General features: G+C 41.6%; 1 protein-coding gene across 2 annotated transcripts in view; it reads right to left on the bottom strand.

The window, feature by feature from the left end:
* Positions 1 to 271: 271 nt before the first annotated feature.
* Positions 272 to 15932, bottom strand: part of EP300 (EP300 lysine acetyltransferase) — a gene marked incomplete at both ends in the record, with an annotated part of 56084 nt that continues 40423 nt past the window's right edge. For both annotated transcript variants that reach the window (XM_079548237.1, XM_079548238.1), the window contains 12 exons: positions 272 to 2509; positions 3774 to 4055; positions 4394 to 4555; positions 6100 to 6264; positions 6800 to 6965; positions 8606 to 8719; positions 9112 to 9258; positions 9611 to 9761; positions 11414 to 11481; positions 12270 to 12347; positions 13634 to 13690; positions 15214 to 15294. In XM_079548237.1, the coding sequence (XP_079404363.1) occupies positions 272 to 2509; positions 3774 to 4055; positions 4394 to 4555; positions 6100 to 6264; positions 6800 to 6965; positions 8606 to 8719; positions 9112 to 9258; positions 9611 to 9761; positions 11414 to 11481; positions 12270 to 12347; positions 13634 to 13690; positions 15214 to 15294 (3709 nt within the window). The remainder of the gene's footprint in view (positions 2510 to 3773; positions 4056 to 4393; positions 4556 to 6099; positions 6265 to 6799; positions 6966 to 8605; positions 8720 to 9111; positions 9259 to 9610; positions 9762 to 11413; positions 11482 to 12269; positions 12348 to 13633; positions 13691 to 15213; positions 15295 to 15932) is intronic.

Raw genomic sequence — 15932 nt, 5'->3', positions numbered from 1 at the left:
AATAAACAAGAAAAAGGACTGGTTATGATTCCAGCCATAACAAAAATATATTCTTTGTACTCTACTGTCCCTCAGGTTCGTTGTTGGTTTGCTTTGAAAACCACAAACTACTGCTGCAGAGTTCAGATGTGTCCAGGGAAAAATGTTGTTTTAGCTAAGAAAGATTCAAAAAAATTCGTCTTCAGTACAAAAAGTCTTGAGAAAATAAGTTTTTTTCTTTTTTCTTTTTTCTTCTTTTTCTTTTTTTTGCTCCCAAAATGCTACAATGTGTCTAGTGTATGTCTAGTGTACTCTGTGAAAGATTTGAATTCAAGTCTGAGTTCTCAGAGCTGAGCCCCAGTTCTGTGGCGCTTGTACCATGGAGGCCTGCCATACCAGGATTGCTAGCAAGCTGGGAAAGCATTGCACTCTGGTCCGGGCTGGCAAAGTGCCCTTGATCCATGGGATTAGCCTGTGCAGCTACCAGTCCTGGATGTGGGGAGCTGGTCTGCGGGGAGACGTGGTGCGGAGAAGGCTGAGGCTGCATCCGGGGGGATGGGCTGGAATGGGGGGGCTGGGACTGGGGGCGTGGGGAGGGGACAGGCTGCGGAGAGCGCACTTGATTGGTGAGCGACGAAGGGAGCTGCTGACCCTGTAGGTGCGGGGACTGGGCCTGGTTGGGCAGCATGTGCTGCTGGGGGCTCATAGGATTGGGCTGAGCCGGGGACCCCATCTGCTGCTGGAGCAGCCTCTGCTGGAAAGCCTGCTGCAAACTGGCTCCTGTCTCTGCACTCATGGCCTGGGGAAGCTGGCTTATCTGTCCCATGTTTCCTTGCTGCATCTGTTGCATGTGATGCTGCATCCGTTGCTGCTGCTGCTGTTGCTGCTGCTGCTGCGGATACCCGACTCCCTGGGGCTGCTGGAACTGGTTGTGGTTGGCCATCCCTGGCCCCAGCGCCGGTCCCACTCCTTGCTGCTGCTGCTGGCGCTGCTGCTCCATTATCTGGTGCCGCCGCATCAGGAGGTCTCGGAACTGAGGAGCCATCCCCGAGTGATTCATATTCATCTGCTGTGCCTGAGGATTCATCCCAGCCATGGCTTGCTGCGGCTGCTGTGGCGGCTGCTGCTGCTGTGGCATGCTGGGCCTCTGCACCCCCCCCTGCATAGGGTTCATGTTCTGCATGGCTGCGTTGGGGTGCACCCCTGCCTGCTGCCCCTGCATGGCCTGCTGCGGTTGGAGCCCCGGCTGGCCCTGGGGCATGCCAGGCTGACCAGGCATCCCCTGGGGGTTCTGGGACCCCGCGTACTTGGCGGCCCGCTGCTTGATGAAAGCAGCCAGCAGCTGAGGATTGGAGTGAAGGATGTTAAGCACCTGCTGCTGCTGCATGGGTGAGCTGGGAGACCTGAGTGTCCGCAGTAGGTTCTGTAAGGCCGCCTGGGGCAGAGGTGGCTGTTTTGGCTGGGCAGCGCCAGGTACCTGGCCCATTCCTGGCTGAGGTGCCATATTCATCGGTTGACCTGGCTGGGCTACTGACATCATGGATGGCCTCTGCATTCCCGGCTGCAGTTGAGCTTGGGGCAAGCCACCCTGCACCCAAGGTGGCTGCTGCTGGATCCCCGCCGGCCCCATTCCTTGATCTATGTGACCACCAGGACCCCTGGCTATCTGCGGAGGATTCATTCCCATGGGCGGCATCTGGGGCATCTGGTGCTGAATCGGCCTTTGGAAAATCTGAACCTGCGCCATCTGTCGTTGGGTCTCCGCCGCCCTCTGGATCTGCATGGCCATTTCCACCGCTGCTGGAGGAGGACCCTGGACTGGCGGCTGAGGCGGCTGGGGTGGAGTCGGAGGAGTCACCTGGCCGCCTGCCTTGCCCTGGGACACAGCGCCGGGGGGCTGAGTTCTCGGCATGCTGTAGGGCGGCATGCTGTTGGGAGGCGCGGGCTGAGGCTGCGAGGCGGGCTGGGGTGGAGGCTGGGGCTGGGGAGTTTGCGGCGTCGTGGGCTGCTGGCCTGTCGGAGTTGTCGGGGTGGCTGGCGTTGGTGAGGGCAGCCCCTGCTGCTGGCCCACCACACCGGTCCGCTGCATACTTGCCATCCTCCTTCGGAGCATCTGAGCTTGCTGCAGACGGTGCTGAAGCTGCTGTTGTCGGAGCTTGTGTTTGATGTTGAGGCAGAAGGGCACTGGGCACTTGTTCTCCTGGCAGTGCTTTGCATGGTAGCAGCAAAGAGCAATGAGTTGCTTGCAGATGGGGCACCCTCCGTTGGTTTTGCGTTTGCAGCCTTTGGTGTGTTGGACAACCCGTTTCATCTTCTGGCAGGATGGCAGCGAGCAGTTGGCGTTACGGCACTGGCAGGCATGGACCAGGGACTGGATGCAGCGCTGGATGCTCAGGCGGCGGGAGTCACCTGGGCTCTGGGTGGTTGCAGTCTGCTGGTTGTTGCTCTCATCATCTAGACCAAGGCCTAATTTCTCCATCTTATGGTCATGATTCTTAGTGTTATAGCAGGTGATGCACAGGTCATAATCCTGGAAAGACAACGAAGGTAAAGTTATCAGTGTTCCTGTTACTCCCACGCAATAAGCAAATGGTGTATGCCATCTCAGCACATTACTCCCAGACTGTTCTGAGCAAATTAATGCTTGGGGGAAAAAAAAAATAAAATAAAATAAAAAAAAAAATCAGTCTTTCAGGCTACGCTGAGGTAGCAGAGAGGAATGAATTGAAACTATAGCCAGGGAAAGTGTGCAGGAATATAAAGGTGTCTGAAGTTTACACAAACGTGTATCTTGAATAACAAGTTTGCTCTGAGTTAATAAGTCACAAGTGATTCAGCCAGGCTGAAAAAAATCCCTTTCTTTCCTGATTTAAAAAAGGAGAAGAAAGGCAAGGATCAAACAGCTGTTGCATGCTGCTTTTTCAAAAGAAGGGGTACCTTTCCTACCACTCTTACTCAACTTTCGAAGAAGGAAGAACGAAAGCTGGGCTGTCAGGTGAGTTGAACCCAAAAGTGTGCTGATAGAAGAACAGAATAGCATTTACAGTCTGTAAAAGCAACAGCAAGAATTTGGGCTCAATTTATTTAAGATGATCCAAGTTATCCAAGGGATTCAATTAATCTGTAAGAAACGTAGAATTTGTTTTCCAATACCTACTTCAAAATGAGAATATAAAAACTTAATCAGAACTTTTCAGAAACAAATCCACGGCAATCATTTACTTCTAGCAGGCTAAAAAATTAAGTTACAAGACAGATTTAAGATTCTTCCAGATTCTGGGAACAGGCCCACCGGGCTCGGTCTTCAAACACTGATACTGCAAACAGTTCTGAGAACAAGTATGCTGTTTGCTACTACAGAGTGACAACAGAACAATCACCCAAGAACAGAAATCTGTTTTATGGTATAGCAAAACCTCTGTATCAGAAAACTGACGGAGAGCCCTGTTTACAGAAATACTGCAGCACCACAGTTTGGAAGAACGAACACATTGCTCTTCAGAACAATCAAGTAATTACAGCCCAAGCAACCATTACTTTTTCCAGCTGTTTAAGCAGCAGCACTTTAAATGAATTACAGGAAATGCAATTCTGCTACTTCAGTTTTGAAAGCTTGAAAGTAGAAGACAAAAATTTCACTGAGTAGCCAACTAGTAGTACTATCTGATAAGAAAAAACATCCTTCTTTCCTCACCTGCCAGAAGGTGAACTGTACAGATCTTTTTTGTAACATTGAGAAAACTCTGGGCACAGAAATATAGGGATGCCAGTAGGGAAAACTTCACCAAGCGTACCTCACACACAGTGCAGTGCCATCTGGTCTCCACGTGATGCTTGCACTCGTTGCAGGTGTAAACAAAGCGGTCTTGGCTCTGCGTGTGCAGCTCCACCAGCATGCACATGGTTGACCACTGAGCTCTTCGCAGTGAGGAGAACTCCAGGTGCTTGTCTCTAGCAAGGGTAAGGAAAGCATCGCGCCCATCCATCAGGTCGCATGGAATGAGTGGGTCAGGCTCAACGATGGGGGGAAGGGAGTTGGCTGCAGGGCCAGCAATGAGACGGATGACAAAGAAAACCTGAGAATTGAAATAAAAATAATTAATGCCAGCGCTTATCAAGACTTTTTGTTCAAACTCCAGTGTACATTTCTAGGCCCAGCTAACGCCTGAATGATGTGCTGCTACAGTAGTGTGTTCTTAAGAACTGGGAAACTTCAAACTTCTGAGTGTGCTGCAAGTTGGTTTACCTTCTTCATAGCAAAGAAAACAACCACTTACTGGTACTTAACTCTAGTGTACCACCCAACTCCCCAGTCAAACCTGTATGATTTACAGCACACAGTTCTGCCAGAAGGACCAAGGTTTTGAACATCTGTATACTTCAAAACAGTATTTCTCATCCTATCAACTCTCACCTCTTTGTGTTTCTCCATAGTGGCATACAGCTTTTGGGAAAGGTCATTGGACACATTCGGCATGCCAGGCTTCTTCTTATTGCCACGACTCAAACTGCTCTTGTTCTTACTTGTCTTCTTATTGTTCTTCTTTTTGGCATTTTTGCTGTCTCCTTTGCTCACCTAATAATTTTAAAGGCATTTTATGTCAGGTACCTACATCACACCACACCAGCATTTTATTACTTTCACACCTCTAATAGCATGACTAAACATACTTCACAGGCACTTCAAAGACACTTACTGGGGTTCCCTGAAAGATTAAATTAATTCAATTGGAATTACTCTAGAAGATAACAAGATCCAGGTATGGTTGCAGGAACACTAAAAGCATAAATGTTTAGGAATTATAAGGGATAAAGAATGCTAAATGATATTTAGTGAAACCCATCTGCCTATGATATTTGAACACTGTAGAATCTCCTGGATAATTACCAATGTGTTCAGCAAATGGCTCTTAATGCAATTCAAAACTAAAAACAACTGAAAAGCACAACTGATACTGCACTAACCAGAGGTAAGGCAGACTTACTCCACCTAGATTTTGTTTGTTACAGCCCTCTGCCCAACAGATTGTATCAAACCAATTTTAACAAAGTTTTTCTTCCCAGTCCAAAAAGCCTTAGTAAGGTAATTTCTAGTATGAGGACATGATAGGAAGGTGCAGCAGTTAAAACAAAACAAACTTCAACTAACTTAGTTAATGCAAATTTGGTATCAAGTTGCCTAGCTCCCAGATGGCTCATAAACTTAAGTCTATTCAAAAGCCTTTCAGGAGATGTTGCAAGGACAGCAAAGGAGAATTACAAATTCTAGTTGTAACAGGCTTTTTTTGATGCAGAAATCTTCTAGACAACAACTCTAAAGCAGAACAAAATTCTAATATCTGTATCTATATCAGTGTTCAGAGCTAACTAGCAAGTACTACTGTGTGGGCAAAACTTCACCCTGGATTCACCACCTATTCCATGAAAGCTCAGAAGATCAAGGAAACAATTTCTGCATCTGTTCATTTATGAATTTGTTTGTGAAAAGGCATAACTCTTTTTTGTTCTTTGTGGAATGTGAAAGCACATTTGTTGTATGCTCTCCAAAAAGAAAATGGCACAAACAAGACACCAGCAAGAAATTGTTGTAGCTTGAGTAGCCCTACAACAATTCAGTCTTATTTTGAGCTTCAGATCTTTGATGCCTGAAAACCTCCTACTAAAAAAACCCAAAACCCTATGCTGGGTGAATTACTAAATCAGAGCTGTGTTTCTCTGGTGCTCTGCTAAGATCATTATTATAACATCCAGGTTATTAAGGAAAGAGTCACTGTTCAAAAGCGAAAGCTTAAGGAAAAAGGTTTCCTAGCCAGGCCAAAGTTGCAGCACGAATCTTGATAACAGTTGAATTTCGGTAACAAAATATTCAACTAGCAGCTGTTTCATTTTTAAAAATGTTGGTAACTAGTTAGGTTTACAGCCATGTGAACAGCAACCACTAATACAAATGTAGAGGGTATTTTAACAGCTTTAACTTATAAAACATAAATTTGAGTTTTGATTAGAGCAAAATATGAAAAAGCCAGCTCAATGAAGAGCCTAGGCCCTTCTTCTGCTTCACTTAGGAACAGGAAATCACAACTTTTGCATGACGTCATGAAATAACAGAAGCACTCTTACATCTGTGCTTTCATTACTAGTGTTCTCTTCTCTCTTCCGCTCTTCCTCCTCTTGCTCGAGTTCCTTAATACTCTCCTCCAGAACATTTGGCCAGAAGTCCCCTTCAAAGTAAGGTAACTCTTTTGCACTTGTCAGACGGTCTTCTGTTGCTTGCTTAAATATATCCTAAATAATTAACACACCTGGTTACCACTACAACAGTTGAAGTGAGTAAAGGTAAGCTTTTTGATAGATGATTAAAAAAGGCACCAATAAATCTGAATTAAGTTTGTAAGAGTATGGTCTATATACAGATTAAACACTGCATCATTTACAGAAAATTCCTCAGACACATTTCAAGTATTCCCACTCATGTAACCACCTCATAGACTTCAATGCACAAACTTACCCCACAGCTATATTTAACACAGGAATAGTAGAGATCCCATAAGTTCTTTCTATTAACAAAAGCGAGGTTTGCTCTCTTAAACAGCATTCCTCAAGAATTTAGTTTGTTCTACCTCATCACTTAAAATCTCTCGCTAGCATTAATTTTAGAAGCTATATGCATTGAATAGGATTGTTTTTTAACTCCAGGATTTTAGTGATCAAATCCCTTAAATGTAGCACAATCCCAGAATCAGACAAAGCATAGGCAAGGAAGAAACCAAGATGAGGCTGGTCAAAACCAGCCCTTAACACAGACAGTCATCCAACAGACCTTGTAGTCGTGAACAATGCGCTCTGACACAGATTTGTCCAGCATCTTTTTGTACCACTCTTGCAGTCGTTTGGGTTTGGGTATCTTTTGGTCAGGAGGATGGCAATGGAAAATGTAGTCATCTCCTTCGCTTGGTGGGCATGCCCAGATATGTCCAGTAGTATACCTAGCATCATTAGATAAAGAACAGTATATGTTGGCTCTGAGTTATTAATAGAACTTGCTTTCTTCTCTGCCACAAGATGGAGCCACCTCAAAGTTGGCTGACATTAACAGATGGATAATAATAGCTCTCAAAGATTTAATTCTAGTGCTCATTCCAGCTTAACTCGCATAGATAATGTTTGCATTTTTTCACTGACTTTCAGAAATTCAGCACTGTATGCAGAATAAATCACAAAGTGAGCATGCTTTCCAGTCAAGGTAAAATCTAAGCCTAAAGTAGACCTGCAAGTGCCACCTGATAACTAATGAGAACGTGGAGACAGCATAATCATTCACTACTTAGGAACATTTAAAACATGCGTTTACTTGAACAACTCATTTTTCTACTATAGTTCCTTTTTAACTTTGAAGACCTGTTTTAGAAGGTTTCACCATTATATCCGAGAATAAAAAAGGTAGTCACTGAGCTGAGTTGACCTCAGCTACTGGGTATACAAACACAAGTACTATGAAGACAAATGGCATCCAGATAGTAGCAGCTGCAGAAAATAAAATACCATGAAGATCACTTCTTCATTCACAGTTCTTCTCTATTAGTTTAAAAAAAAAAAAAACTCCCATTGGAGGAATGATCAGATCTCAAGTTAGAGAAAAATAACCATCCTTGGTGTGCTAATTAACAGCATTACCTATTCCACAGAGAACAGCATTAAGTAGAATTGAGGCTTGAGCTCCATGCAGCAGTTTTACAGATTCCCAGGTCAGAAATATACAATAAAAAGTGGTAAAAAAAAAAAAAAAAAAAAAGTCCAAAGTATGCCTTCAAAGTTCACACATTCATCATTTCTCTGCAGTACTGAAAACAGTACAGTACCACCTGCCTCCATTCTGACTCTCCCAATTTTTCTCGTGCAACTCATCTCCCAAAATTTCTTCATGAATAACTGCCAAATGATACCAGATACCTTTGACAATAGATTGATGCTTATTTTACTGGCTTTTCTACTTGAGTAGTCATGATCATTTATGATCATTTCCACCGTTCTTATTTCACCTGTTCTGTATTCTCTTTTGCGCTGCCTCATGCATTTTCTGTTCTTTTGCACTGTCCTGTGTATAATTTCCTTCCCCTCCTCCAACTTCTCAGTTTTTCACAATTTGAACTGCTCTTTCTGCAAGAGATTTCTTAGCAGCCTTGCACAACTGCAAGAGTTAATCAGTGCGGACAGAGGAAACTTACCTCTCTCACACCAACAAGCATGGGTAAGAACTTGCCAGCCCAAAGGAATGACCCAATTGAAGCAGTGCCATTTCTCAAGTACTGTACACAATCAGCACAGCCACCAGAATTTCATAACCCAGACAGAAAGGTCAGTTTTTCCACTTAGATTTAAGGAAGTTTAACATCAGTCTGGAAACTCTTTATATACCTGAAGTATGTGAATGAAGCCTCTTCTGAAAGGCCTGTTAATCTCCTTTCTGTCTTTTCTCTTTCTCACCTGTACACAGGTATTACCAGTTTACTCTGTCACTTGGTATGATATTTGGCACCACATTCTGCATAATAGGTATTAGTAACTTGCAGTGAGAGCTATGGAACACAAATCTGCACAGAAGGAAACATTTAAAAAGAATACTTACCCTAATTTCTTGACATATTCTAGATATCCAATTAGGATTTCATGATAGACAGCAGTCCTCAAGCATTTAGGGCGGAAGAAATGAACACTGTCAAGGTAAGATATATACACTCGCCTAGAAAAAAAAAAAGAGGGCATGATCAGAAACAGATTTTAAGTTAGTTCTAAATTTTTTTTTCATGTTTTACATATTTGAAAGATCCAGTACAACAGTCCTCAAAATGTCTAATCCTAATTTATGCCTAGAAACCAGCTGTTAATATACTAGCCTCCTCTGTCTAGAATCATCCAATCTCTTCTCTTAGAATACTGACAAGTGATCCCAAAGTCAGCGCTGTCTGCCAGCCAGCATCTCCAGTAAAAAGTGATTCTGAAATATGTCCTCCAGGAACTGTTTTGTTTTTGTTTTTAGAGTAGCATCAAAGCTTTTAGAGCTTTGTTTCACAAAGTTTCACAGAACTGAAACATTCCCAAAATAAAATTAGCAGTTATCAGACAGCTACTCACCTTTGATTGGGTGGGGGACAGTCTGAGCCATACTCCTGCACATGCATCCCAAAGAAGCACAAATCTACACCGTCAATCTCCTCAAAGGCAAAAAGTGCTTTTGTTCGATAGGGGAAAGACTCAGCCATCTCTCCATTGTCTACAAATCTGCAAAGTAGAAAGTAAAAACAGAGTGTCAAATATATTCACGTTAGAAAATACATATCTCTATGTCAAAGGAACAATGAGGGCTACTCCAAGTGTAATTTTTGTGTAATTTTACACTTAAACGCTTACAGATTACTGAAATATAAATGCATCCACTTTTTGCTACAAAAAAAGAGGACATGACAAATAATGGAAGTTCCTGTAACACCTGTTCATCAAGAACTGTTTAGTAGTGAGTTTTTAAACTCAGTAGTCTTTATCAGCTTCTAAAAGATAGCATCAAGTAGCTTCCCCACCTTCCCCCACAGCTCCTCCTCAAAAGGAACCAAAACTGGAAATGGACAGAACATACCTTGCTTTCATTCCTGGCTTTACTTCGACAGTTTTGTCAGATGCATGTACCACCCTAACTGTAACCTCTCCTGCCTCTGGGTGATTCTGTCGCTTTAGGAAATCATTGACTCTGTTCTCTAAGAAGGTACCAAGTCTTGTAGCCGGTAACCCTGCAGAAGAAGTAAAATCAGTTCTAAATACATACAAAATGGAACTGTTCAAATGTGATTGTGTGATTTCTCTATTCAGGTGTCATACGAAAAGCAAATCAATGCATGCAGTTCATTACTATAAATTAAATCATTACTGTTGAACGCTACTCTTAGATAGAGATGAACTGTCTTTCACCTACAGGCACGCTTGTAGTTTAGACATCACTCAAAAGAAGAAAGATTCTGTATCTCAAACCAGTTCTTATCTATCTTACAAGTCAATTGCAATTAAGGCTCCTCCTGAAAAGAAGCGTTTAAGCTTTTAATTACTTAAACTAGATTACAAAACATTGCTTTCAGACACAGGAGAGAGCAGACATCGAAGTAAACTCTGCCACAGTAGCCAGCTTAGTCTCTCCAGTTACCAAAAGAATCTATGTTGACAAATAACTACTAAACATGGCTGACTGCAAGTAATGTAGTTTGTTCAGAAGTTTCTTTTTTCCTTTTTATTTTTTTTATTTTTTTTATTTTTACAGTTGGACTTGATGATCTTTAAGGTCTTTTCCAATTCTATGAGCAATTCTATGATTCAACCAAAATTTGGACAACAGAGCAAGCATACAGGTAACTGACAAAAACCTAAAGTTAAGAATGAGTTTAAAACTTATGGTGTAACAGGGTTTGTCCCACTGCTATTCACTACTTCTGTTAGTGTTACATGCCTGTTAATCAAACTCTTACATTTTACAGTTTAGCACTTTCCAGCAAAAGCATCACTATGTATGCTAAGTGCGCAACACATGCAGATTGCTAGAAACAGAACTTAGTAGGTAACATCCACAAAATAATCCTTGCATAATTCCAATGTCCTCAGTGAAATCAGCAAGTTTTGATTTTGGAAAAAGACACAGACTTGAAACCTTTGAGTTCTTCACTTTCCATTTTGAGAACAATCAAAGAGAACAGGGTGTTTGACAGAACTGCACACCACCTAGCAGTCTCCCCCCACATTTCAAGACAATTTACAGAGTTGGAAAGACCCCCTCCTCTTTTCCAAAGCAGCTCCTTTAAAAGTACTGTGTAACACTAGTTGTACTTATGGTTGAATCTGTATTCAAACATAGTGATTTTCTAGGGTTGTTTTTTTTTTTCCTGGAGGGGAAGGGATGGAAAGGAGGAGTATGGCAAATATTAAAAAAAAGTAAATAAAGAAGTTTTTGAAAGATTCTGTCTGTAAGACAGGTTGATAGTAACTGCACAGATTTCCTCCTATATTACCTTCAGACCAGCTACCTTCATCATGAGGAAATACCAAGTTTTGTGTTCACATGATGCAGCTTTCCAAGCTTTCAAGAGCAGTAACACAGTAATAAATGTGTAATCGTAGAATTAAGTTAGACTGTAGTCACACAACTAATTCTCAGTGATGTTAATTACATAATAAAAAGACCATGCACCTTACACTAGCAGGACCCTAACACAGCACATAAATCCTGTACAAAGGCAGCATCTGGGAATGCAAACATTCTCATCAAGAACTCTTGGACCAAGCTGGCCAAATGTATACACCAAACTCAAAAGACTGAAATAAATGCAGGACAAGCACAGAAGACATCTCTTCCCTATTCTTAAATGGAGGTATTGTGGTGCAATTACAAGAAACTTACTTTTAGCAGAGAATTTGTTCTCTTTCCTGGTTCGCCCTGTTTTCTTCAGGCAGCCATCGCAGACAAAGCTGAAACAGAAATATGAGAATGTGAAGAACACCCCAAACCAGACCATAAATCCCCTAGCATATTAAGACTGGAAGCAAAATCTTTCACCAGATAAGGTCTGGAAAAGACCTTAACTGACATTTGAGCTGAAAGACTGCAGAGAAAATAGTGCCAGCAGAAATAGCCCATTTCTTAGTTGCAGTTGAGTAACTAAACATCAGGGGGAGCAGCTGCTGTCAGCTACCCCACCACCACCTGCAAACTTCAGCTCAGAAAGCAAGGGTCTTCTCTGGCAGATCTGACAATATGTCTAACTTAAAGTATTCCCAGAGCAAACAGTCTCAAATTGGTGTCTCTGATGAAGATGAAGTACCAAATTACGTAAAGCAAAAGCCTGATTCAAAGACGACTAGATTGTTTTTTCAGATTTAATCTGATTACTGAGGCCAAAAAACAAGTGAATTTGTCTTAAATTCTTTAGTGGTTACAGAATTTGAAAACAACAAAGCATTCTGAGTTATACAGAAAATAGATTGGTAGGAAATTATTACAGGAACTACAAGTATCTTTAAATGTAAACAAGGCTGAAAGATTCTCTTCTCTACATGGGAACATTCAAAACAACTTCTCATGTAACAGTAATATATAATTTCTGAATTCAAGGTTACTTTGAAGCTTTGAAGGTTACCTGTAAGCTTTTCAGGTGAATGTGCAAGTTTTTGCTTGGATAGGGTTTTATCAGACAAATTTTACACATGCACTAACTCTAGTAAATCTATCTTATAGTCAAGGAAGAGAAATTCCTCACCCAGAAGGCCAGATTATCTCATTGTGAAGAACACAGATCTGGTGCATTTTTCTTCCACACTCTATACATTCAACAAATCTGTAGAAAGAAAGGAATCAAGGTCAGTAGTACCATTAATTGCTTCTGTGTTTTGTATAATTGTCAGCTCAAGTCTATGCAGGGATACATTATTACCATTTGCTTCCTTTACCTCCATCCACCTCGCTCATTTCTTAAAAAGAAACCCTTCTAATGATCAAACCTGTGAACTGCTTGTTGCTATAATAAGGAAGAAAATTCATTCACTGTGTGAGAAGCGAGGAACCAGGAGAAACAGTTGTCTATTATTCACCCCACTATGCCTGAAGCCTGAGGAACACTGCACATCTACTGCAGAAAAGTGGGAAAGAGGGAAATAGTAGCAATGTCCAGATATCTTCAGATTTCTAGAGCAGATTTCGGGACGGCTCTGAGCTAAGTTACACAGCTTGCTTCACGAAAGTCAGTGAATGTAGTTTTCCTAAATACCTAAAAGTTGTTTCACGTATCAGGACAATCTGACTCCTTTTGAACACATCTATTTGTAAGTCGGATTTAGAATGAATAGTCGTTGTTTATGTAGGGCACAGAGCATTTAGGCTTGTATTTTAGTGTTGGGCTGCATCTCCACAACAACAAAGGGAAAGACAAGTTATGAATCAAGTTATTATTCTCTTCTTCCCACAGCCCTTGAAAAATAGAAGAATTGGCTGACCCTTACATCCTCATAGAAAGATGGTGTGGGAAGAACATGCTTCCTTTTTGCTCATTCATTTGAGAATGAAGACAGCATTTTTCAGAATTGCAGCATAGGTGTATAATGAAGGAGCATAAAGTAGCTTTAAAAAAAAAAAAAAAATCTGGAAAACAAAGAAAAGCAGCTGAGTCACCACCATCTTTATCAAATGCCTACAATTCTGCTTCCAGAGCAGTGCAGAAGGACCAGATTGAACAGATCTTTTCCTTGTGCTACAGCAGAGCCCCAAAAGCAGCTATAGCTAAGTGACCCAAATGAGTTCTGAGACGTAAGCGCTTGCTGCAACAGGGTTTCAAAGCTACCTGCATTCATCCTTTTGTTGGATCTACATATAAGACAACAAAATGCACTAATTTCAGGCCATACATATGATTTCACATTTTCTGTAAGGACAGCTGTTGGAATTTGGGGTTCTCAGGACACAATGCCAGATATGCCGCTTAGTTAGCAGCCCCTATGGGCTAACAAACGGTTACATGAAAATTGCAAGATGATGAAAAACAAAGCTGGTAAGCAAATGAGTATCATGTCTTTTACAAAGGAATTGTGATGAAATGAGGATCATTCATAATGAGACAGCATTACTTACAGTTCAGGATCCAGTGTATCGTTTTTCCTTTTTGAAAACTGTTCTTTGTTTATCGTGCTATGGAGAAACAGGCAACAAAACTCAGTTTTAATAAAAGACATATTCATGTTATACCACACACCGGGACAAAAGCAGATTTTTTTTTAAAATACAAACTCTCACTAAGCACTGCAAGGAAAGGTATTTTATTTTATGAAGTGATGGACAAAGTGTGTACCATCCTTGACTTTATCCATAAAAAAAATTCTTCTCTATGAGATAACAGCTTGTGATCTCTCTTGTTCAGTTTACCAAAGTAAACGGTAACTTGCTGATTCAATTTTTGGACCAGCTATATCAGTGTTCTTACAGTAAAAGAACAATTTGATGTGCCCCTGATATTTTGAAGACAGAGAATGTCAGTTATCTTTCATTACTGAAAAAAGTTATCTTGATTTCAGATTCTTCTAAAGCCTTGCCTTCCTCCTATGTTAATTTCAAAGGAGAATTTTCAGCTTCCAAATGCCACAGCCCTAACATAGCCACCACTCTATGCTTTAGCTTTGCATTCCCTATATCATTTGCTGGTCTAGAAACTCCATCTTTTTGACAGTTAGGTCCCAGGTATTATTTGACACCAGTTTGCTTTGAAGTAGTCCAGAGCAACCATGTAAGAACTCTTGGATCTCTGAAAGATGGTGCTTCATAATAGCATGAGGTGATCAATACGTTCCTCCCTGGGAAGTAATGACAAAGATCCAAACCAATTTGCGTTAACCTTCCTGTCCTTTTATGTCAGTGTTTGCTCTGAATACTGTCACCTGCAGAATTCCTCAAGCTTATTAACTTATAAACCATGGTTCCTGCAATAACCTCCCACCAAAAAGAGCATTACAGCTCAAAACCTTCAGAACAATTGCTTGGTGCTCATCTTTCCCTCAAGGGCTTCCTTAGTCTTGCAGATATCTGTTTCAAGATCTCTGAAGGAGGTGTAAAAAGGGCACAGTGGAATGGAAGACTGTCCCAACAATGCTATTACCATATAAGTAAAGGCAAGTAAAGCCATCCACAGCCTTTTAGCATTACCTGCTCAACAAACGCACAGCATTTCTCATGAGCAGATGACACTCCAACAGTGAAATACTGTTGAATGACAAATGGCAAAAAAACATTTTTTACTTCTGATTTAGATGAGAAGCAATCTGAAGCTGAATACACGTTTAATAGTACGCCCAGTCTATAAGCAGAACGGTACATTCAACTTTTTCAGACTATGCCTATCACCTACCTACCTGCCTGTAGGCATGGTTATTTTTCTCCAATAAAGTACTTTCATGTTTTATTCAGAAAAATAGTGATTCCACTCTTTCCCCTCCAGCGGTATAGCTGTAATTTCTCTTTGCTACAGTTCAATCAGTCCAAACATTAAAGAAGAAACTTAGAGGACAAGTCCAGGCTTTCCAAATAATATCTTGTCTTCTATACCCTGGCCTAAGAAATGAGGAAGTTACCTAAAACTAAAACTCCTTCCCTTTGAGAAGGCACTTTAGACCATGTCACAGCTTATGAATGCAAAACCGAAGCAAACATAAGTGACTCACGTTTGAGGTTGTGAAGGGTCATCTCCCAGAGAAACGCTCTCCCCTTGGATCTCATTGAAGCACTTCTCACAGAAATGATACCTGTCAGCAAGAAGGCCATATTTGGGTGAACTGCTCCGTCCATGCAACACAGCACAAGCCAAGCAATGGAACCACCAATCACAGCCAAGGAAAGGATAGGAGCAGAGAGCAGATCATCAACGGTGACAAGGATATTCAAGGATGCAGATTTACAGGGTCTGCATTAGGTTTGGTAGGTTTTTGTTTTGTGTGGGTTCTTTTGTGCAATCAAAGCCAAATGCAGACAATGACAAGCATGAAGGAGAAAAATATGCACGTGAACAAAGAAATGTGGGGTAGCCAGGACAAAAAAAAAAGCAGGACAAGACAACACAACGCAGAAAGCCAAGGCAAAGCACAGATTAGCATTATATCTCTCAAATGGGCTCTCAAGCAGTAAACGATTAAAGTAAATTAAATGAGTTTTTCTTTTCAGCACACCCATACCCTCTTCATTTTAATAATCCATGCCATGTACAGCAAAGAATTAAAATGAGAAAGTGGAAAGAACAGAAAGAAGGAAGAACTGCCACTCTGATGTGTGTATCAGCATAGCAGTTCTGTTGGCAGGAAGATCTGCAGGGCACCAATGGAAGAAGGGCAGTCTTCCATCTTAGATGTACAAATTCTGAAAGGCTGCAGGATTTTCTCTCACTGGG

The sequence above is a fragment of the Tetrao urogallus genome, assembly GCF_951394365.1.
Source record: "Tetrao urogallus genome assembly, chromosome: 1".
Taxonomy (NCBI): domain Eukaryota; kingdom Metazoa; phylum Chordata; class Aves; order Galliformes; family Phasianidae; genus Tetrao; species Tetrao urogallus.
Note: the sequence above shows the minus strand (reverse complement) of the source record. Positions and strands in the feature narration are given on the sequence as shown.